Source organism: Perissodus microlepis, chromosome 7 (assembly GCF_051167445.1).
Source record: "Perissodus microlepis isolate ML-2025 ecotype Zambia chromosome 7, ASM5116744v1, whole genome shotgun sequence".
Lineage (NCBI taxonomy): Eukaryota > Metazoa > Chordata > Actinopteri > Cichliformes > Cichlidae > Perissodus > Perissodus microlepis.
The window spans coordinates 5,977,995-6,002,563 of NC_140467.1; the positions used below are offsets into that span (position 1 = coordinate 5,977,995).

General features: G+C 39.2%; 1 protein-coding gene across 1 annotated transcript; it reads left to right on the forward strand.

Moving 5' to 3' along the window:
* The first annotated feature begins 358 nt into the window (after positions 1-358).
* pamr1b (peptidase domain containing associated with muscle regeneration 1b) lies at positions 359-22,105 on the forward strand. Its single transcript, XM_084933002.1, has 14 exons — positions 359-635; positions 7,245-7,421; positions 8,479-8,604; positions 9,194-9,308; positions 13,050-13,267; positions 13,947-14,054; positions 16,435-16,605; positions 16,781-16,972; positions 17,165-18,013; positions 18,106-18,282; positions 19,044-19,110; positions 19,263-19,492; positions 20,689-21,047; positions 21,120-22,105. The coding sequence occupies exons 1-14, from the start codon at positions 476-478 to the stop codon at positions 21,693-21,695; spliced, it is 3,525 nt and encodes a 1,174-aa protein (XP_084789128.1). The 5' UTR covers positions 359-475; the 3' UTR covers positions 21,696-22,105.
* Positions 22,106-24,569: the final 2,464 nt, after the last annotated feature.

The window sequence follows — 24,569 nt, forward strand, 5'->3', positions numbered from 1 at the left end:
ATTATTGTGTCACAGAAGTGAAATTTCCCTTCAATCACATCCTCACACTCACAATCCCACACTCCCTGTTTTTCCCATTTATTTAGGTGTGATAATAATGACATCAACATTTTTTAAGCCTGAGCCTGAGTGAAGCTGACATCAATTGTAGCACGACATAACTGATCACTACTTTGTTTGTCAGATTTCATGCCACCAGAAAGAGCAAAACACACTCACGCTCACTTTCATTCATGAGCAGTGACGTCATCTCCCAAGTGCGGCGAGGGGAGTTTTCAGGAGACCACTGGTAGTGGAACTCCTTGCAAGGCTGGGCTGAAACCTGAAGCCTAAGAGAAGTGAGAGAGGGAAATTGAGGAAGAAAGAAAGTTAAGAGAAAAAGAGAGAGAGGAATGGAGGGAGGGGGAGGAATGAGGGGCAGAGAGAAGGTGATGTCAGCTGAGTTCAGAAAGTAAACAGAGTTCCAGACTGAAGCATGCTTTCTGCGGGACGGAGATTACAGCTGGGGAAAACCTATGGGGGTATCCGAACAATCCCCTGGATCACCACCTTTATCTCTGGGAAGGGGCACTGGCTTCTTTTCATCTCTGTCTTCATTTCCATCTCCTTGCCCCAGGGGACAGCCTGGCCCTACGGTAAAGAATGGCAATTAATTTACCTTCACCACTCTTCCGTTTTACTCCCTCTCCTATCTCTGTGTTTGGCGCAGCCTCTTGGCTCTTTGTTCTTAAAAAGCCGGCATCAGCACTCTTGCCATCCCCTCTTCCTTTCCGAGTGCAGCGGCGCTCAGCAACATTTGTTGAACAGTGACAGAGAGCGACCCAGTGATTTATACCGTTTTTTTAGGCAAGCAAAGAAAAACACAGCTGATCAGCTTGTGTAATGTTTGTTTTTAAAGTTCTTGTTATGAAATACAGAGGAAGGCACTGTCCTGTGTGGCTTTGTTTATTGTCTCATAAAAAATGGGAAACTCTGGGAGTCTTCATATATTTTCCTTCTCACTGTGGTTGTTGTTTTGTTACTAAATAAAAACAAAACAAAACAAGAGTTGCATGTTGCCACACATTCCTTGTGGTGAAGGGAGACTGTTGCAGTTCCAATAGAGCAGCTGAATCTTGCCAATATTTTCTCCTTTGTGCAAAAGCTTCCCTTTAAAGTGTTATCTGAGGGAGTTCTCCTAGAGACTGAGATTTACTCTGCGTGTTTACCCTTGAACTGCTGCAGGAAGACATGAGTCATGTTTGAGACAATCATGCTGACCGTGGTAATGTGTATACCATACGCCGTCTCCAAGGCTCCGAAACCAAACCTCTGCCCTCTGTTTGATTCTTCGTTGCGTGGCTCATGCAGTAAAACACTCCCTTCAATTTGTAATATTGGTAAATGTGGCAAAGGGCTTGGCAGAGTGCAGCTGCATTGTGCTGTAGTGATTAAAAGAGTTTCCACTGACTGATTTACCAACTTTGTTGTTGTCAGTCAGCTGAATCACTGTCAGCACGGCCTGTTACATAATCGTGTCTAATCAGCTGATGAGAGATGTTTTCTACTGAGAAACCTAAAATAATTTCAAGATTTTTGCATGCAAGTCCTGTCTTTGTGGTTTGTTTACACTCATGCTCGCATGCGTGCGTGAGTGTATTTTTTATTTTTGCATGTTTTGGCATTTCCTCTGAATGTTTCTGAATTGTGCAAGGCTTCCTGTTTAGGATCTTCTGTCCACCAAACACCCTCCCCTTACTGTGTGTTAAGCTAAAACATAGAACATTTAAGAGCTTCTGAGTACTGGGCAGTAGGACATAACGGCGAAAGCAAGCAGTTGTAAAACTCATATTCGTGTGTGTGTGTGTGTGTGTGTGTGTGTGTGTGTGTAGGGGTGGGGGTGTGGTGGGGGCGGGGGGCGGGGGGGATATGGCACAAACTTCAAATTACATGATGAAAATCACTGGCCTCTGGCTTTGGAAAATTAGTGTGACATGTCAGATTCAAGTTTCATAGTTAAATGCTTAAAACAAATGTGCACACCTCAGACTCAGTACCATTCACCACAGTTGATGACAGGATCGGGCTATAGTGCACGAGTTGTGTTACAAACTACCAATTACGTCATGCTGGAAAAGGTCAAACTACAACAAAACTACCCCAAGGAGTCCAATTTTAGAAAACTATTTAGAAAAAGGAGAATATCCATCTATTCGTAAGTGCGTGTTCAAAACGTGTCACTGTCGCCTATTAAGCGGTTCTTTCTCAGGCTGAGATGGGCAAGTTTGGGGAGCAAATGAGCAACACCCACCCTTTTTGCACATGTACCATACAGTGTGTGTGGTAGTGGTTGCCTGACAACTGTATTGCCTGTGCATGCCTTCACAACTGTCTGGATAGTTGTGAAGGCACACTGCAGTGAGGCTTGTCAGAGAGGGTTAAATTAGATTAGGTAAGTAATGGTCAAATCTTTTTTTGTAGTTGCAGTAAAAAAAAGGACTAACTGTATAGTTATAAATGTCTTTGAACTTTCAGAAAACTACTGTTGATAATAGAATAATAGTGTATTTCTTTGGGGTTGTGGTTTCCAATTATAGGAAAGTTTATTCAAAGCTATTTCCAGAATGACCACTGGGATCAGCACTCCAGGATCAGGATGCATTCAAGGTCACAGCGACCACAGAGCTCCCCAGGGAGTTTCCTTGTTCCATGATAGCTTAATGCATCCAACCTCAAAATACAAAAAGACAGCTGCTGTGGACAGTAGGCAAATTAATTACACAGTCACAAATACTGTACATACATAGCACATACACTCACAGCTGCTGTAGAAACAAGTTATTGCTGTGTGAAATAAGCTCCATTTTGTCAAGAGGAAACTAACTATTTACTCTCACGTAAACACTGTAACTTGCCATTTACTCCGTGAAATGTTTTCTGATGTTGGCAAAACTTATTATTAGATAATCAAAAGGAACATGTAGGAATTAACTGTGTTACAGGTAGGATTGTGCACAGTAGTATGTGCATTTCAATTCTACAAGGGGCCTGTGAAAAAAGTAGATTTTTTGTATTGTGATTGAAATGAATGCTAATACACTTGTTTGACAGATACTCAGATGCCCTGCGACTAATAGCAGGTTAGCTTAACTTGCAGACCGCCTGACAACTAATGCTGCCACCCTTAAACACAATCAGCACATTCTATCTTCTTTACCTTTGCTCAAATGTTAAACTATTCTTTTAAAAAAACATCTGTCAAAACATGAGAGTAAAGATATACCATGTATAACAGATGTGACTAACCCATATTATTATGCAATGATTTTCCTAAGCATGTCAGATTCATCCTGAAGTTCCCAACTGGTGTCCCGTCTGTATTGTGGTCCTGCTTGGTTTAGAATGAAAACAGAGTGAAGCAAGACTCAAGCTGATAAGAGTTCCTGAGTAGTAAACAAAGGAAAAAAATAGACAGTAATTGGCTTAAATTCCACAGCTAGCATTGTGCCCAGCTGCATCTATGATAGTGTCTTGAGATCAGATTAAATCTTTATTGGATAAGTTATCTGAAACTCTGAAGGCAGCAATTAATTTGTTCATGTCAACGAGAGTATAAAAAAGTGCTGCAAGAAACGCTTTTAATGCAACAAATGTAGATGCTTTTATTTTTAGCTCAAGTCAAAGGAAAATGCTTCCAAAACCATGGAACAGTTTAAGAGCAGATGGGGTTTCTGAGTCACTTGCGAGCCATCAGTCGTGCTGGTTCTGCATTTTAAAATCTGTGAATATATTTTTAATGTAAAACATAGAATGAAACTGAACAATATCATCACAGTTATATATTTTCTAAGTGGCAATAATCACAGGTTGTTGTGGGTAAGCCTCAGGTAAGTATGCCAGCAGGGCATTAAGTCCAGACGCAAGGTCACAGGAAGGCTTTCTGCCCCTGATCTTACTGCTGTCACTGTAAGGATACACATAAATACAGTGAGCAGCAGAGTCAGCTTCCTTGAAAATGCAAAGCACTTGAAAGTGCCATATGACACATAAAGTTATGACTGTTTATTGTTATAACTATTACTATTTTTATTTCTGTAGCATCGCTAAATGTTGGAGAGTACATTTAAGAGCCTAACATATGGGATGGAAAAAACAAATTAAAATGTCTTTCTATGTCTGCATATCTTCTGTCACAGAAAATGCTAGTTATGCACAGGGAAAATATGTAACAATGTAGAAATGATCGAAAATACCATAATACATATTTGGCACGCTGGATGAAAATTGTGGAAGGCAGCCTTAAAGCATTACACAAAAGCAAACCTTGTTTTCAGATAGATTCCTACTTCCTACCCTCTCTGACAACTACTGTCAGCACCTACAGTTTGTGATTAGAGACAAGGGGTAGATAAAATAACCACAGTCTTGAGTTTAATTATAGGGGTCTTTGCATGTTGCAACATTCATTGCTTGTGTTTGTGTAAAACAGAGGAGACAGGATTATGCAATGGAAGACATTAGTAAAACCCTTCCAAACCTGTTCAGACCTTCCTAAACTGCTGTTAAAAAATAAAAAAAACACATTAAATTTTTACTCTTGAGTCTTTGGCTCCCTGCTAAAATGAACAAATTCATCTCAGAGCCATGTAAAAAATAGCTTTGGTAAATGCATCTTAAAGAAAGGACATAGCAGTCCAGAAAAATATCGATGCTTTCCAGCATGTGTCCTACCCCCGCAGGAGATTCCTCTGAGTCATGGTTCAGTGAAAACATAACAGCCTTATCAACAAAGCTGGAGGTCAGCAAACTGAATTCAGTCACAGTGTATAAACACTGAAAACATGGCTGCCCGAGTTTAGTTTCCTCAAGTAGACACAGAAAGAACACAGCTTATGGAAATCTGGGAACCGATCCTGTCATAAATGCATGCACAGTGATGTCACTGGACTGCGGAGGTGAGAGGGAGTAATGTTTTCCAGACTTGGCTGAAGAAATAAAAAAATATTTTTGTTGTATTCCACTGTAAATGATTGTATTCTTGTGAAAGTGCGCTAAGGGCAGATGACGGACGTTTCTACAGTATATCAAAGGCAAGACAAATGGCAGTGATCCATGTAATGACATTACCAAGACCACTCATAAGCACTTCTGTCTCTTTTATGTTTATGTCCTGTGAATCAGATTTCACGGTCTTTTTGGCCACTGTCCTTAACATGAAAGCAGAAAAGCTGTCCTGTAAGAGGGAGTGATAGTGTCAGCAACTCTTAATCTACATGTGGCAGGCATTAAACTTTAATTAAATTAAATTTTGTGGTTTGGGTCATATTGTAATCATAACTGAAGTGATTCTTGAAATATAGTTACTTATAGCTTGGACGGAGTCGTGTTATGCAGTAGCAACAGCTGTGAGCTATTGGCTACTGAATGCAGAAGGTTACAGATACTTCTAACATAGCCATTTATTTTCACAGAAGGCTACATAAACAACACAACCAATCACATTGCGAATCTTTTCAGTTGTTTTGATCAAGTGTCTGGGGATCTCCGCTGATTTAAACAACCATAGTTCACAGGAATTAGAAGGTTCTCCTTCTTATGCAGTAAAAAAAAGGATGAACTTTTGTATCGATAAAGGTGATTCGTTCCAGTTTTTGTTTAAAAAAAACAAGCATGCAGGAAATGAAAGAAACAATTCGGATTCTTTTTAAGGGCGTTTGAGCAAAAGCTACCCAATAAAACATGCGCAATACCTTTTTTGAAAACATTCTTATGAAACAGCAGTTTTCAATTAGAGTATCATAAAGTTGTTTGCTTATTGTGGCTAAAAACATGTCTTTGTCACTGTCCTAATGAGTGTTAAACCCATCGAATTTTGTGGTTCTCACATTTGGTCAAAAGAAATCCACAAACATGTCAGTCTGAGAGGAAAGAAGGAGACTTTTTCTTTTTCCCCCTTTTCTATTTTTTTCTTTTTGTCTCTGGGTGACAGTCCAAGTTAAACAAAGAAGATCATGCATAAACATCAGCTTTGATTTACAAGGACAGTGTTGAAGGGATGGAACTTGGCATTCTTTCTTCAAGAAAGCTTTATTGGTAGCTGGAGTGGTAACACAATCAAAGGACTGATTGAAAATGAGCCCAGTGGCCCAAACATTTTTATTATCTTTGTTTTTAGATCTGTAGCAGTTTGAGTAGGCCTCAGAAGACCATGTTCTTTCAGGACTTTTGAACATTCTTTCACTTCTAATACACAAATCCAGCTGAGCCCATATACTAAAACATAAAAGAGTCAAAAAACTGCAATGGCTTTATAAAGATGAAACTCTGTCCTTTAAAAACGTCCGCTGGGATTCCACTGCCCAACCTGCTTTCTGTTTGATTAATATCACCATGTATGCCATATCTCTTCTAGTTGGAGAGGAAGCCAGACCGGTGATGGACAGAGCGACATTTTATGATATCATTAGAGAAAAGAAAGTAGAGACGAGTCTAAACATCTGTGCTTCTTGCCTCTCGACTGCCAGCCACTGAGAGATTAAACACTTGTAGTTGCTTTTGTGTGTCTGTGCACTTAGGTCTGTGTATTAGAGTCCCAGTTTGACATATAAACAACAATTAGAGCCAGTGTTCAGCTATCACTTTATAAATAAAAAGTCAGTGACTGAGAGCAAAGAAGCTATTATGACTGCAGGCTGTGGAGAGGGCACAAAATGTTGTAGTGACAATGTGCCAAGTTTAAAGTGCAGCTTTGGTTTGTTCTCCACATCTGCCACAAGAGAATTTCCACTTGTCTGTTTCAGCATTTAAATCCACTATTACATAATCATAACCGCTCTAACTCAGAGGTCTTTGAATCAGTGTTTTCCAGTCCAATAAAACGTCACATTTATTAGGTAAAAACTTTACAAAGAAGAAGGCTGTTGTTTACACTGGAGTTAATATATCACTTACTGATTAATGATTTGGTATTGTTTTCCATGACAGTGATTTAACCATTTTGGCATGTCGTCTGACGTAATAACACACAGTGGTGGTAAACTGCCGAGACTTTTGTGGTTTCCTAAAAAGGAGCGAGAAACCGTGTGACAGTGGAAATAACTAGAGAGACAGTGGCTCAAATAAACACTAAACTGAATCCTTCCAGTAACCCATTTCTGCTCACATTTTGCAAAAAGGTGAACTATTAATTTTGACTCATCGTCACTGCTAATGAAATGAAGGTTACAGAAACAAATTGCTTTTTGCTGAGATATCGTCTTCTTTAGATTACAGGCACTTGTACAACCACTGTCCAGGTCCGGAGTGGAATGTTATGTGCAGAGGATGCTGCGAGTATGATGTGATTCGCTGTAAGTGTCCCCTCCAAGGGACTCCAGTAGGCTATGCAGTACCCTGTTGCCGGAATGCCATCAACGAGTGTGATCCCTGCATTATCCACCCAGGTAAAACCAATGTCATTCTGATTAAATAATACTATGAATCTAATAAAATCTCAAATTATTTCTTTTCACTGAAAGAAGCTGTTAAAATATCGAGCATTGCCTTATAAGTATGCATCTGTTGGAGCGACCTTCGTGAATATCTTGAGTATCTGCCATGTTGTTTGTGCAAGACCAAGTGCTATCTATCATCTGTCAGCTGTTTGCACTGTAGCATGACAGTGTGACAGAAAGACTGAAAAGAACTTCTGTATTTGTGTGTAAAATAATTTGTTTCCAGGCTAGCTTCACACTGGCTTCTTCTCTTGACTGACTGGCAGAATCCTCTGAAACCTGACAGGATTCAGGAGTGAATGAGCACACTCAAAGCTTTGATTTGTGAATGAAATCAGACTAGATCCTTTTGTTTTTTATTCACATAGATGAGTTTGCATTTGCTGCAGCTCCAAATCCTCTTTTTTCCTTACATGCCATTTGCCTGTAGAGGTATGTCATGCCTTTTTTCATAGTTCAAGCATGCAGAGTTTTTCCTTTATGGGGGAAGAAAGCAGCTGTTCAGAATTAAATGGATGCCTGTACATTACTTTTTAACTGTTGAACACACACAAAAAAGTGTTCCAACCTCAGCGTACGACCATAAATCTCCACATGCACATCCCCGGCCCGTGCGTTGTTAAAATCCATGCCTCCACTTGGGTCAGATGTTGCTCTTCACAACCCCATGGACGGGACAGCTTCTTAAGTGAAAATCCAGCCTCAAAGAAAACTGTTTCAACAGGTTTTCTCCACATTTCTATTTCAGGAAGCAGCGATATGTTTTCACATTCTATTGCAGTGAAAGAGGACCTTAACGAGTTCAGCAGAGTTGATGCAAAGGGAACATTTTAGGGGTTGGTGGGTTTGTTAAAATTCAACAATACAGCATAAGCCATTCAGATAAAGGCTTCCTTATTCTTACATACAAACACATCTTCGGGAGATAATTAATGTTATTTGTTTTCATTTATCCACCTTTATCTTCTACTTTACTGTAGTTTTGTTTCTGGCTCTCCTCTTTCAGGTTGCAGCATATTTGAGAACTGTAAACGCTGCAACAATGGGACATGGGGCCCCAGGGATGATTTCTTCATTAATGGCAAATACTGCGCAGAATGTCGACCTGGCTGGTCTGGTGGAGACTGCATGAGTAAGTTTTTTCATCCTTCCCATTAACAGATCCTACGGCTTCACTCTAAATCATTTGTTTTACTTTAAGTGAAATGAATACCACGTACTATATGGTTTTTCCATCTCTGCTGATTTATCTCCATCTTGGGAAAACTGTGCCAACTTGGAATGCAGTCATGCCCAGGAGGTTTTCCATAAGGAGCTAAATGACAAGTCAGGAATCCTATAAAACTATTTAAGATGTTAGTTTTGGACACTGGGTCTAGCGTTTAAATGCAAATATTCTACCAGCGGGCACAACAAACATACATTTAATTAAAAGCAGAAACCTTCCAAAGCTGCTGAATGCCTTTGTTCAACGTGTGTGTGTGTGTGTGTGTGTGTGTGTGTGTGTGTGTGTGTGTGTGTGTGTGTGTGTGTGTGTTGTGATTATCCTTATTTATGTTGCTGTGTAGGCTCTCTACAGTGACTTTGAAAGTCTAAATGCAATTACTGTTGTCTTAATGCTAACCAAAGCATTTGAAAGTGGCTCTTCAAATCAATAATTAAAGCAACTGAAGTAGCTGCCCAAATCAATATTTTCAAAATGAAATTTCTGTGTTTTCCAGAGTGTGGAGGGGTGATCCATAAACGACAGGGCCACTTGGTCCTGGAGAGCTACCCCAACAATGCTAGGTGTGAGTGGACCATACAGGTGGACAGGCCATTTACTATTGAACTCAGGTAAGATATTAAGATACTTTCCTCTGTAGGTAGTTACTGGTGTTCATTTTCCTCTGTGTTATTTTAGAATAGTTAGTAGTACCTTTGTTATAGAACTATGCAAAAGCCTTAAGCTACTCTTCTTTGTATTTTGTGGCTAAGCTCTTCAGGCTTTCTTATGATCATTTCAATGTTTTCTTTTGACATTGGCTACTTTTTCATTTTTTCGGTCCAGTCACTCGACCTAACTATTCTCAGTTCAATTCAGTTTTTATTTATACAACAACAGTCTCCTCAAGGCACTTTATATTGTAAGGTAGACCCTATGATAATACATACAGAGAAAAACCCAACAATCATATGACAGTGGTGACAGTGGGAAGGAAAAACTCCCTTTTAACAGGAAGAAACCAGGCTCAGGGAGGGGCGGGGCCATCTGCTGCGACCATTTGGGGAGAGAGAAGGAAGACAGGATAAAAGACATGCTGTGGAAGAGAGCCAGAGATTAATTTTCACAGGAATGTTTTTGTTAAGCCACTTAACACCGACATATGAATCATTCAAGTAGGCACCAGATTCAAGAGATGCGTCTGGTGCCTTTCTCAAGTTGTCTGTTATGTGTTTATCTATAACAGACAACTTAGCAAAGAAAACATTTTAAATCGTATCTTATGGCACCTACTAGCAACCTGCTGCAAAAACACACAACTGGTTTATTTAATTGAATATATGAAAAATGTCAAAGATAACACAGTTTTTCAGGCATAAGCTAGAGCTTCTGAACCAACTATAGTTGGTTTAGAAGTTGGTTCATTGAGAATCAACTATGAGGTGTTTACAGAAAACCTGGCAAACCTCAGCGTGATGCAGTGTGTCCTAAAAAATGAGGAAACTGGACAAGTGGAGGGCAGCAAAAGAAGTGGCAGGCCTAAAAAGAAATCTCTCTGCAGCAGATGAACAGTATCTGGAAAGTCCATGTCTTAAGGGATAAGAACAAATCCACTAAAGACCAGACACGTGCAACAGAATTTGGAAAACATCTGACTGGCAGTTGTTTTGAGCATTTTTCCTAAACAGAATCAATACAGTAAAATCATACCTGGATAAAACACAAAGAAACACTATCAGTCACAGATTGGCCCAGACCTCAATTTTATTGCTGCAATGTGATCATCTTGACAGAGAAAGGTAGCCAACATCAAAAAAAAAAAAAAAAGAATAAAATAAAAGCTTTCAAGTGTCTTTCAAGAAGCCTGGAGAACTACTCTCATTGTTTTTGCCTTATACACTGTATTTCCTTATAAGCTTGTACAAATTTCAATAAATTGCAGCACCTATTTTCCATTTTTCTAGCCACATAAAGGGTGGCTCGAGACTTTTTCAGATAGGTTGTGATTATATTTTGTGATGGCAGTCTTATTCATCTGAAATAATGACCTGTAAATCCACTGGTGGCCCTGGTTTTAGCTTCACTTCCATAAATACTGTATCTGATAAACATAGTGACATTTTTATCGTGAAGATGCTAATATGTTGATTTTAAGCAGTTAAAATCTGTATAATGTGCCAACATTAGTGCCAAGCACAGTAATACATTTTAAATGAAATTCTTCTGATTTGAATTGAAATTCTTTAGAATTTATGATTGTTGGCGGGTCATAATTACCCTTCCTAGAGACAGCCTGCAGCAGTGCTGCAATATTAAATTTAAGGGCTCAAAAGCAAAGGTGTTAAAAAGCAAACAACAAGAACAACAAGAACAACAAAACAAAAAACAATGACCCAGTTATTATGAATAATTTTCAGATTGTCAACAGTAGTGAAGTGCTTCCTACCTGAAAGTCCTTGGAAAACCATCCTACTGTTGCACACCAGCTTGTAAAACAAAATAATTAATATCAATTTAACCATTGATTATAAATACAGAAAAGCTTTGAGTCTGTCAAGTCAAGTCTGATTGGCTCTCAATCCTCAGTTATCTTCATTGTCCATCTGCAGTAAATATTATCAACTGGCCTGGTTAAGTCAAATTTCCACTCAGCTGGAAGATGTATGTTGAGGATTGATGGCAAAGAGTTTCGAGGTTTGGAAACCATAACACCATTTTTTTTTGGTAAGATTATGGCCTCTCAGTCCTGTGATAAATTTCTATTTCTGTCATTTTCTCCATTACACATACAGATTTTATGGGCAAGTGTTTGTGCAGGTTTTTAGAAGAACAAAAGCTCCATACAGCTAGGTTCAGACCGAGCATGCAGTTCCTGATGTCTAGGCTTGAAGTGTGTGTGAAAGAGACTTAATGATTGCAAGGATTTTTTTTAAAGCTATGTATGAAGTGCTTCATTAAAATTTACAGCCATGATGCATGTGACAAACTAAAGAGAAGGGCCAAATCCTTCTTGAAGGGCAATATAAGTGCAGCCATTGCCACATTTTAATAACTTTAACCAAAGTGCGTTTCTATTTTTAAACCGACTGTTGGAAAATGTGTTTCTGCCTGACCAACTTAGTAATTTCCTCTCTGAAAAAAACAAACAAACAAAACATTATGTTGATTTGAAATGGAATGGGTTACACTGTTTATTAGCAATACATCCTGCCTATTACAATAATGAAAAGGCATTGATATATGCAAATAATGAGCATTCACAATACACTGAACTTTACTATTTCAAACATTCTTTAGAGGTTTCAAGGCTCACCCAAACCACAAAGTTAATAATAGGCATCTCATTTGATTTGCTTTTGCCTGTATCCGACATGACCTCTAGTGATCCCTTTACTTTAAAATCTTTTTTTAGTTATTATGCATGAACACAAAGATGAAAACACAAAAATAAATTTTAAAACTAGCCTAAAGATAATTCAAAGCAAATGCCACAGTGATTCTACGGTATAAAAATGAACAGGAAGAAATGTAGGCTGTGAGCTCATTGCTGCCTTTGCTGCCTATTGACGTTCAGGCTCTGGCTGCTGGGCTAGGGTCAGCATGCACTCAGCTTTATCATCAGTCTGGGTTCTTGACTAGCTTTGTGTTAGCATGCTGTCTGTACAGAAGCTCACAAAGAGCTGAAGTTCTGTTAGCAAGTACAATGCAGTTGCTTCTGTCCTGGATGTGGTTTGTACTTTATTGTTGCACTCTGGTCCTGATATCAGCTGACTGTAGCAAAAATGTGCAGGGAGAAAAAAGCATGTTTGGTTGATTTTTCTTCTTTTTAATTGCCCGGTATGCAAATAACTGAAGAAGATTTTTCACACAAGATTGTAACACAAGTAGCAAGATTTGTAACTGTAATGTGATTACTGAATTCAGTACAGCAATGCGTTAAATTACTGTATTTATGAAAAGTTAAATGTAAAACACAGTAATGTGTTACTCTGGAAAGCGTTAAATCCAACACTGGCTACAACAAAGCTTTTTAATCTGACTTAGTTGCATCTGACAACAAAAAACAAAACAAAAACAATTCAGAAATCTAGCTTTCTAAATGCTGTGCTACCTTGTAAAAATAAGATTCAGTGAGATGGAAAGGAAAACCATTAAGAACTGTAATTATTTTGTTAACTTTATTCACATCATCAGCATCATGTGGACACAAATAGCATCAAGACAAAAATAATAAATAGCAAATTTTAAGTCTAATGTTGAAGCACATCCCGACCCTTGATTGGATACGCAGAAGAGAATAGATGGTTGGATAGCCTTGAGTCATTTGTTCTACTCTCTGCCATTTCAATCTGCCACGATTCTTGTATTTGCAGGTTCATGATGCTGAGTCTGGAGTTTCACCATTCTTGTCATTATGACTATGTGGAAGTCCGAGATGGAGACAGTATCCACTCGCGTGTTATCGGTAGATACTGTGGGAATAACAGACCTGCACCAGTTCACAGCTCTGGCAACAGTTTGCATGTTCTCTTTGTGTCTGATGGTTACAAGAATTTTGATGGATTCTTTGCCACTTTCCAAGAGAACTCAGGTAGGTTACATAACAAAGTAGTATCTCTTCTACTATAAGAACAGTGCTTTTCTCCTTTGCTTTAAAGTACCCTTGCCAATGTACCATACTTCCCAGCTGCAAATCTTAAGCCCTCTTAAATGAGCCATCATGGAAGAAAGCTATTTTCTTTAAACCTAAAACAAAATCTTGATATTTAGATTGAGCTGGAATCTTTGCTTTTGTATATGGAATAGATAAGAAGTTGTTTATAAATTCTTCATGAACAACGGGGCTCTTTGGAATCACAACAAATACAAACAAGAAAGACGTTTCCATGGTATTTAGTGTCCAGTACCTAATAAAAGCTCCTAATAGTGCATGACTAGCACCTACATTTTCTGGCAAAAGACTTTGTCATGGGTGTTGAGTCTGTTAACAGCCTGTTTACAAACCAAAATGCCCTCACTTCACAGAAATGCCCTCATTCTCAAGGTCTAGAACTCAAAAACAGACACACACACATGTTACCAATGCCTAAGCCAGATGTAGTAAAACTAAACAGTGGGCTTTGGAAATGAAGTTTTAATTATTTCAGCTTTGAGTATGATTCACTGGATGTAGCCTGACGTCTCCAGCCACACATTTCAGCTTTCTATGTTTTTATTTTGATAAAGACAGTCTTTCTGTTTGTACCCTAATGTTGCCTGTATGTTCACAGCTTGCAGCTCTTCCCCTTGCCTGCATGATGGGACATGTATCCTAGACAGTTCTTACTCTTACCACTGTGCCTGTCTGGCTGGCTATACAGGCAAGAGGTGTGAAAATGGTGAGTCTGTAACATAATAGGGGACTTTGGTGAGCAAAATACTGATATTTTGGAGAAAATATATTAAAGTTGGAAATTAAAATAAAATCCATGCATGTTTTAATCACATGAAAGACTAAACCAGTCTATTTTCCATCTTATGAGGCATTGGAAAGACATGTGTCTTGTACTGAGGCTTACAAAATCCCTAAATTATTTCAGCAATTTTCATCTGAAAATCGGCACGCCTAGTCACAACAAATTTACAAAGAATTGATTTCTTCCCTGAGGCTTTTCTTTACTGTTGTTGCTGCCCCAAGGCAGGCAGTGATTCATTTTCACAAGGGAGAGGTTTGTGGTCTGGACTGAGATCAGGCCAGCTGCCTGCTACAGTCATACGGTCAGGACTGTCTGTGTTCATATGTGTTGATTTCAAGTTTCACTGGAAGAAACAGCAAAACCCAAATGGCCACCTAACACATATAGATGTGCAAAATTAAGCAATTTTCTTCTGTTGACAGATAAATAGGGTAAATGACAAGAAACTAAATGAGGAAAGAAGGCAGCAAGAGGAAGTGGACAAGGAGAAGAAACAATTCTCCTTGTCCACTTCCTCTTGGTCTCCAGGACCAATTGTCAAGACATTTTTTTACTGTACTGCCACTTTATACCACCTTAAATATTTGTGTGCCCTGGAGCTCTGGGGGAACTGCTCCCCTATGGATCTGGTTAAAGCTACCAGACCTTAAGTTTGCCTACAAGGCACTACAAGGTCTTTTAGTTATAGATGTCTGGTGTGTTTTTGTATTCAATACACCTCTTTTAAGATTCTGCAAAAGCAGACTTGGTGGATTCCACATTTTTTCTTTTGGTGTTGTTTTTCAGGGCTACATTCAAGTCCAATTCGACTTATATAACAACAGACAGTATTTTCCACTGGAGGAGACACCCATTTTTTTTTAAAAAAAAGGCTGTTTGATTTCACACAGCGTGCATTCATCTGTATTCTCACGAGGAATCCTCAGCTGTTAATTTGAATGGAAAAGAGCTGCAGCAACGTTAATGCCTCACATTTTGTGGTGATAATGTAGTCTGTATTTCTGCCTGAGAGTCAGATGGAGAATTTCAAATATGAACCTGACCTTAGCCATATTTTATGCCTTCTGTAATCACCCTGTCATCTGTCGAAAGCTAAAAACTCATTTGGTATGAGACAGTGCGACACTTTATCATAAAAAACAGGAAATGCTTTCTCTTCTTTTTCTTTTCCCTCTCAGCGTCAGTTGAATTTATCTTTGACAATAATCAGTTTCAGTATGCAGTAAGTAACTCAGTTTCCAGAGAACTTGTGGAAGAAACGATGATTTACTTACAGTACATGTTGTGATGTGTAATATGTTAGCATTCCACTCTAATGACTCCACATTTATTTTGATTTGTCTTTGAAAACATTCGCATATAAAAGACAAATCATTTCATGGGAAAAGAGCAACAATGCACACGGCACCTCTGGGCACTTCATGGTTTTTCATACATATTCAAAGGAGGTCAGCTACAGTTTATTTCTCTACTTTTGGTTTGCCAAGCGCATTCCTTATCCCCTAAAAGACTGAAGGTTGGAAATGCCATTCAGTTATAAAGATTATAGGGAGGGTTCTTTGGTTTGGAGCTTAAAAACCACAGACAGTGCATTTCATGGATCTGATCCCACTTAAAGTCAACAACATAACAAATCTCCCGAGACAGCCTCATAGAGATATGATAACTGTTGTCTTAACACATGTTTTGCGAACCCATTTGCAGGCCTTTATCACAACATTTGTGTGCATATGTGCAGCTGTGCTTAATGATTAAGGATTACAGTGCACATGCAGAAGAGTTTTCCCCGGACTGTTTTATTTTTGCAAGAGGTTCTTCTATGGGACAGTTGCACACAGTATTCCATAAACACATTACCAGTCTCTACTATCCGACTTCGTAAAAATCTCTTTTACAGCAGTGGAAAATTGAACATTTTGACTAAAAGGGCTTTTATTGCATCTATTTCTTCCTTATTTACAAGCCATGTGTTAAAGTCATGCTGTTAACTGTTCACACTTTGCGATGATGAGTGAAATTATTTATTAATGAGTCTCTGAGGTAGCAGGCAGTGCTTTTAAATCTCAGGAACCTTTTGAATTAGAAAAATTGAGTCTTTGCTTTATGGACTACCTGTCTGACCTGTAAATAGAAAGGAAAAGAAAGAACTTGCTGAAACTGTTTGTGTGGTCTCAACTGATTGTTGAGGTATGTTAGAGATGCCTCCTATGCGTTGTAATTTTGATGACTGGACATTTAGTTTGGAAAAAGGGAAACTTTGTGTGTATATAAATAAACCCCACATGTCTGTATTTCTCGTCAGTGGTGGGCTGCCGCAGGCCTCCGGTGCCCACCCACGGATCTACAGAGGGTCTGTTTCATCACTCTGGTGCACGCATCACTTTTCGTTGTGACCCTGGGTTTGAGCTGAAGGGGTTTCGTCACGCCATCTGCCTGAGTGACGGAACATGGAGTGCGCCTGCTCCAGACTGTGGTAGGATAATAATACAAATAGGTTTTTTCCCTCTTCAAAATAATTACAATTTCATATCTGGGAAAGTCATACAGTATGCGTGTCTTTAGCTTGCATCTGGATGCCATACATATTGCTTCAGAAATGGTGCAGCTCATGGAAAATAAATATGATTTTTTTTCCTTTCTCCCTTCAGTTCCAGTGGAAAGAGTCTGTGCTCTGCCACCCAAGCCAGCCAATGGGGACCACTTCTTGGTTTATGGGCCCAATGATGTTCTCATCGCATTACAGTACTTGTGCCACCAGCCATATGAACTCAGTGGGGGCTCTCAGAGAACCTGCCTCCCCAATAACACCTGGAGTGGGACTTCTCCTGTTTGCATTAAAGGTTGGAAAATATGTCTTAATAACTGTAGACTGGAGATGGATGAGTCATTTTGGGGTTTTTTTTAATAGTAAGCTGTTAATAGATGAGAGAAAATGATTCAATGCCTTAGAGCTATTCATCGTACAGGCCAATGTACAATGAATAGCTATGACTATGAGCTCTTAATAATCTCTTTTATGTTTTTCTTCACAGTGAATAACACTCTTAATGAAGCAGAAAAGGACAAAGTAAAAGAAAAGGGCAAAGAGACAGATATTTACAGTAACAAAGATAAAAGTAAAACTAAAGAGAAAGAAGAAGAGAACACAACTAGCAAAAACGAAAGTGTTGCCGGAAAAGATGTAAACACTGAGCAGGAGAACACAACAGCAGTCGACGGGGAAGATAAATATAATGGGACCACTTCTGGGAAAACTGTGGTTGAGGGCAGGAATGAAGGAGAGGTAGATGAGAGAAATACTGGCCCAGAAAAGCCATCTGGAGGTGGGGAAGATAAAGTGACTAGCGAAAGCCCAGATAACAGCCTAGATTACATGGTTGAAGAGAAAGAGCCAAAACAACCTGAAAAAAAAGAAGACACAAACTTTGACAAGGGAAAGACAGATGTTACAGAGATCCCTGTGACAAAAGACAAAGGACAGGAAGAAAGTGAAAGAAAAGAAAAACAGGTGAATGGGAAAAGAGATCCTGACAAAGTGGGCCCCAATGACACCAAGCTCAGGACGGTCATATCTGAGGGTGAAAACACAGTGGAAATGCCTGAACTGGAAATGACAAAGAACAACACTGTTTCACATGATACCGAGAGCACAAGTAAAGAAAATAACACCATAGGGTCTCTACCGCCAGGGAGGAAAATAATTCCAACTCGTGTCAACATCACCCTGTACAGAGCAGAAAGTGGGAAACCGAAGGAAAAATCAACAACTGCGAAGGATGAAAAGGAGAAGGATTCAACTGAGAAAACAAAGGAGGAGGTGGAAAGAGAGAAGAAAGAAAAAGAGAAAGAAAGGGAGCGAGAAGACAACCAAAGCTTCACCGGTAAGAGAATCAATGACGACAGTATGAATAATTGAGTGAATAATTATCTGCTTTTATTTGGCCTTCACTCTCACCCGCTCTCTGTTGTCCAGAAAAAAGCTGCCCACCTCTACCTCGCCTTTACCATGGCTACCACCAGGTGGTGCCAGGTTTGGAGCCTGAAACAGTAGAGTTCATGTGCAATCAATCTTATGCGCTCAGTGGTGATGACCGACGCACATGCCAGCCGGATGGCACATGGAGTGGCAAACAGCCCCTCTGTGTCAGAGGTACCAGTGCCTGCTTTGTCTTTTTATGGAATTAATTATTAAGATTTTGTTGTTTGGAGATTTGTGAAATGTTTTTTTTTAAGCATATACAAACAGCATTTTTCTTTCTTTTTTTACTGGACTGGTGTGTAGGTTTCAGACATATTGAAGCATTAGCAGACACTGTAGTGTTTGAGAACAAAATGAACAGTTAATAGATGGTTGTGGATGTTATATCAGTCTATTAAAGTTGTAGATATACAGGCTTGTATGTCAATAATCTGAAAATGCTGAATAAACGCTAATGCTAAATGTTATTAATGAAAGGGTTCTGGCAGTAAAATGATCCATCAGGGCTAGAGCTGTAAATATTAATTAGTTCTTAATAGATTTTGGCCTGGGTGCCCTGTAGCTCTTTGCCAAGAGATAAGTGGAGGAACTGTCCACTGGCACGGCTTTAATGAATAAATTAAAGAAACAGGCACAGCCAAAGTAGGCCATGTGAAACAGCATGCAAAACATGCCTCTATTAATACAATTTAAAGGATTTTAGGTGAAAAGCATTTAGAAATGAATTTCTCAGAAGATGGTTTAACATTGTGGGAAAAGCTCCTATTTTATTTTTGCCAAGTGTTACATATACAGATAGATACCACATGCATCTTTAGCAGAAAAAATACTGCAATCAGCAGCTGGTTGGCTTGCATGTAGTGTCACTTTTCCCAATTTTTTGTGCATATTTCATATGAATGGGTTTTTTAAACATATTTGTTTATTTGCAGCATGTCGTGAGCCCAAAGTCTCAGAGCTGGTGAAACAAAAAGTTCTGCCCCCTCAGGTACCATCCAGGTATGATTATTAAAACATCATCTTATATAGAATAACTGACAACCAGAAATATATAGTATTGTGTAGGTATGTATGCCATTTAGCTGAAGAATTAATATCAAGGACTCATATAATGCATTTACTACATACCTTTGGCATATTTTCCCCCTCAGAAAGACACCCGTGCACAAGCTCTACTCCTCAGTCATGGGCCAGCAGCCACAGTTGCACAGTCCCACTAAAGCCCCCCTGGTGCTTTCGCAGTTGCCCCAGGGTTTCCACCATCTTTACACACATATAGAATATGAGTGTGCATCTCAGTACTACCAGCACTTTGGCAGTCCACGTCGCACTTGCTTGAAGACAGGGAAATGGAGCGGGCGCCATGTCTCCTGTTCACCAGGTGAGGGCAGCAGAGGACCACTAGTTGTCAGACATTTTTAATACAGTGATTTACACCCACATAACAATCCTGTGCAGACATTAAAAATGATGATGTGGTAACTTAGACATAGCGTTTTGATGGCAATTTATATAATGAAGTAATATTTGATGATCATATACAAAAGCACCTTCTAAAAGCATTCTTGTCTCTAATTGCTGACAGTGATTAAAGCATTTTTGCACAGCCTTTTTACTCTTCAGTGAAAGCTTGCTAAGAACCTAAGCTCAAATTCATAAGCTGGTATGTACAGCACAGCTGTGACATCGGTGCAATGATAGAATTTTCAATAAAAGATGTCAGATGTAGCACTAATGCCTCTTGTTTTCATAAACAGTTAGAGTGGAGAATACTATAACAGCAAAGTTAAAACACAGCTGATGTAATGCTGCTATCTACACATTATTATTTCATCATATTAAACAGTGAAGATGAGCTGTTTATATTAAATATATATATGTATCATGCATTATTAAAGTTGTTAATATTTCTAGCTGTTAATTAAATACTGAATATAGTGAATATACGCCTATATAAACAACTTATTATGTTACTATTCAAGATTATTACTCTTTATTTTCTTTACTGCACTCTTAAATCGAATTCCCTCTCTATGGGATATGAGATTTGTACGGTAACAATCACAAAATGGACTGCCCTTTTTTTAAACAACTTTCCTTATTACTAATGTGAAAAAAAGCAATGTTGTGAGCACTGTTAAATAAAACACATCAATAAATACTGGAGGAAGATTCATTTTTATATGGTGCTATATGGTACTGAGCTAAGAAACAACACCAGATCAATGAATAAAATCCTTGAATAGTCTGCTTCTTTGGTCTGATTTTGTAATTCTGGTGAATTGGTATTAGTGTTTAGTGTTTAAGTGTATACAGACAAGGTACCATTCTATGTTATGTGCAAATTGTGTACTTAAAGATGACGTTTTCTCACTTCTTCTTTCAGGGAGTCACATTTCACATGGCTCTGTAGCCTTTAAGTGTTTTATATTCTGCTCCATCAATGCTACTACTTTAAATAAAAGCAGTCCCACAGCTCAAAATGTTGACTTAACCTCAGTGCAATTTCAATTTCTCCTGTCTTGTTTTTCCTGCTGTCCCGTTGATAATGGTCTCACCTCTCATCCTCTTTGGCAGTGTGTGGGAAGCATCCAACCTTTGACACAGAGAGGCCAGAAGAGGCTCACTGGCCTTGGCTGGCTGCCATCTACCGCCGCTCCACCAAGGGTACAGAGACCAAGGTGACCAAGGCAGACAGCCAGGCAGGGTCCCTGAAGAAGGATGGTGGAGCAGGAACTGGCAAACACAATCAGGCTTTTCACTGGCAGCTGGTCTGCAGTGCAGCTCTGGTTAACCAAAGGGTTCTGGTCGTAGCTGCTCACTGTGTGACAGATCTGGGCAAAGTTTTTCCCCTGGACACTGCCACAATAAAGGTGGTTGTGGGGAAGCACTATCGTGATGATGACAGGGAAACCAAAGGTCTTCAACACCTGCGGGTAAGCTCTTGGAAGTCTTGTTATTCACACAATCCCTTTTGATAAAACTAAGCATGTCTTTCCCCCTTTCAGGTGGCCTCCATTGTTATTCATCCAAACTATGATCCCAATATTCTTGACTCTGACATTGCTGTGATCAAATTACTGGACAAGGCAAGGATTGGAGAAAAAGTCCTGCCTCTGTGCCTGTCAGAAAACCAGGAAGAAGATTTGACATCAACTCAAGGACTTGTGACGGGCTGGTCTCCAATGCCCGAGTCAAGTTTAGGCCCTGATGAGAAGGCTAGGGTTGGGCTCGTTCACCTTGCTGATGTAGTCCCATGTGAGCAGCAATACGCTCGTAATGGTGTGCCAGTCAGTGTAACAGACAATATGCTGTGTGCCAGCCAAAAGCCAGACTATGGACCATCTAACATATGTCCCTCTGACACTGGGGGAATTCTTGTCCTCCCTGCCCTCTCTGAGAATCAAGTCAATGATAACCGAAAGCCTGGTTATGCACAGGTGCAAGGGGAGAGCAAAGGGCTGTGGAGACTCCTGGGACTGGTGAGCTTTGGCTATGACCAAGGGGAGTGTGATCCTGACCTCTACACAGTCTACACACATGTAGCCAGCTTTAAAGACTGGATTGAGAGCAATATGAAATAAACATCTTACAGTCCTCTCCTCTGCTTAATCTCTATTTTAGTGAATTCATTCTGTCTAATCTATTTTTATGCACAAGGGCATTTTCCTACTAAACGCAGAACCAACACTGGACATCACAGTGCTCAAACTGAAGGGGGTGCTAGCACATTAGATGTGCTGATGCATCGGCCCTTTATCTGAAGACTTTAGTGTTCAGGTCTTTCAACCTGAGATTAAACACTTGAAACTGATAAGAAAATCATTCATCTGAGTATTTGACTGTTAATGGTTTGGACTGTAACCTCTGTTATGTATATATGTTGTAATGTACTGAATTATTATATCAATTCAAGTGACTCCAGAGATGTACATATTTTATTGAAAGAGAAAAATCATGACATTTTTATTAAAGGAAAGGTTGGTGTGGTGAAGCTTGTGAGACTGGTTATTCTTATCCTTTCACAAGGTGTAAAAGTCTTTATGACAAATATATTCCATAGACAGCTTCAGGTACATTGAAAAAGCACCTTATATTTGCTTCATGAAGCACACAATGGAATGAATCCGGGTCAGAGCAGCACCATTTTCACAACCATAAACATAGCAAGTTATTCACAGATCATTTCCCAAATCAATTACCTCCATTGTGACTTTTCTCCATTATACAACTTCCAAGTGAGTTTGCATAGACAAAAGACCTGCAGCTTATAATGAGTTAGAGAACGGGACAGTAAGCAATGCATTACTGTAGTTTTATTCCATTTATGCACACGGTGAAGCTGGTGAAACACTGCAGTCTTACCACATAGACAAAAATGACCTGAGCTTTCATTTCCAGCTGGCTGCAATTGCTTTGTGTCATTCCACCCAATATAATGTTTTAGCAAACACGTTTGTGTTTAGTATAACATCTACTTATTACTGTTCAAAAACTATTTGGCCTTTTACAGTTCAATAGGAGATATTAATAATGCAAGGTCACAACTGGAATGCCGAACTGGTGGAATTCCCTTTTTCTCTTCACAGGAACATCTTCTATCAAAGACTTTCTGTCTTCTCTTCAACCATTTACCAAAGCTGAACAACAGCTTAGCAATAGTCCCATGTTTCCCAGAGGACAGTCCTATCCACTTGTGCTGGGAGACCGTCTGTTCACAGGCCCTTGTAAGCTCACAGGGCATCATCAATGGAGACACAGGCAACGTTAAACCATAAGCTGACTGGCCTGGGAACAGAGGTGTAGCTCTGAACAAAGTACTTGGATAATGATGAGAAAATGCTACCATGAGAAAATAGTTTACACTGGAGAGCCGGAGGGGTAAAATACTTAACACCAGACTTAAAGAAAATGTTTAGGTGTTGATCCAGTTTCCCAGTTAGGCTGATGAGCTTTCTGTGCTTGCTTCTCAGCATGAGAGGAAGCCTTTGAGCTGAAAAGGATGCCCGCATACTCCACTGTTAGCATTGTTGTCATAACAAAATGGGACTTCTTCTGTAATGTCCAGAAATGTCTTCTGCATTTACAGTTCAAGCTTTGCTCCTCACATTTTTCTCATAGACCTCCCTAGCTCTCAGTCATAAAGCTTATTTGCTGGTACTAAAGGTAAATTTGAAAAATGTTTGTCAATGTTTAAAACAAATCTCGCTAATGTTACACTATTATTAATTAAACCGTTATTTCCACCTGTATTTATGATTCACTCAGTCTAAACTGCAGTGTCCACACACTACAACAGTTACATGTCAACCAGTGCAAACATTGAACTTCTGTGTTTTTGATTATTGTATCTGTAACAATAATAGATGCATAAAGATGGAAAGCTGAATTGCGCTTACTTGTCTTATTGACTCAATGTTGCACTTCACAACCTACCATGCATTCTCTATCAAATCTTATTTCATCTTCAGCCTAAATAGTCAATACAATACTGTGTACAGGGTAGTTAACAAATCGTTGTGTTTAAAGTATGATACAAATAAATAAAAATAAGAGATATGCTAAGTTTTCAAATAATAGATTATTAGGAATCACATCACTCATGCAAAAATAATATTTTATGTTGGACTAATTGTGTCATCATTAGCATTTTTCATAGATTTGGCTGAAGCAACATTGGTTCATTCCTTGAGTTAGGAACCTTTTCAATAGTACATTATTCAAGCAGCATGTTTTCATCTTGACAGAGAACGGGAAATAAGTCAGCAAAAAGGCTCTCTTCAAACAACTTTGAAATGATTCATATACTTTAAGGAAGTACAAGAAAGCCTGCTTAAGCGAGTTTAGGCTGTGTCAAGAAAAAAGATAACCATACCAAATATGACTCGGGATAATCAATTTTTGGGCCATTCCTAATGCTGAGTAAGTCTTTGAGTTTGTTTGTTTTCTATAAGGTATATTGCACTCACAATCACACCTATGGACAAGTTAACCTGACATGCATATCTTTGACTATAGGAGAAACCTTGAATACATGGAGATAACTGGCAATGCCACACAGGAGGGCATTAGCTGGCCAGTGAGTTTAAGCCAGGAATCCCTTACTCTGTGCACTGTCATGCCTTCCTACATTACATAGGTATAACTCAAATAAATGGCATTCCTAGAAACCAAGAGCCCACAGCTAGTAGAAGTGGGGCTAATTTCAAAAGGAAGAATACCATATTGCACATAATCTACATGATGCATTTGTGAAAGATTGGTGAGTTTCTTGCGGTAAGCCCCTCGATTGTCAATATCATCAATGGCTCTCCCAAAGAGACAAGCTTCTTATTATTTTTCTCAAAGCTATCACCCTGTCCATACTGCTCATTCTGTTCCTGTCAGCAGTGCTGCTCATCAGACACCCCAGACACATTTTCTTTTCTTGTCTGCTCTCTCTTTTTTTATATCTACAC

Bases quoted from the DNA above. Each gene is read 5' to 3' on its own strand.
- pamr1b (XM_084933002.1), top strand. From the start codon at position 476: ATGCTTTCTGCGGGACGGAGATTACAGCTGGGGAAAACCTATGGGGGT. The intron at 9,309-13,049 runs GTAAGATATTAA...TTGTATTTGCAG, and splicing joins CCATTTACTATTGAACTCAG to GTTCATGATGCTGAGTCTGG. The intron at 13,268-13,946 runs GTAGGTTACATA...GTATGTTCACAG, and splicing joins CACTTTCCAAGAGAACTCAG to CTTGCAGCTCTTCCCCTTGC.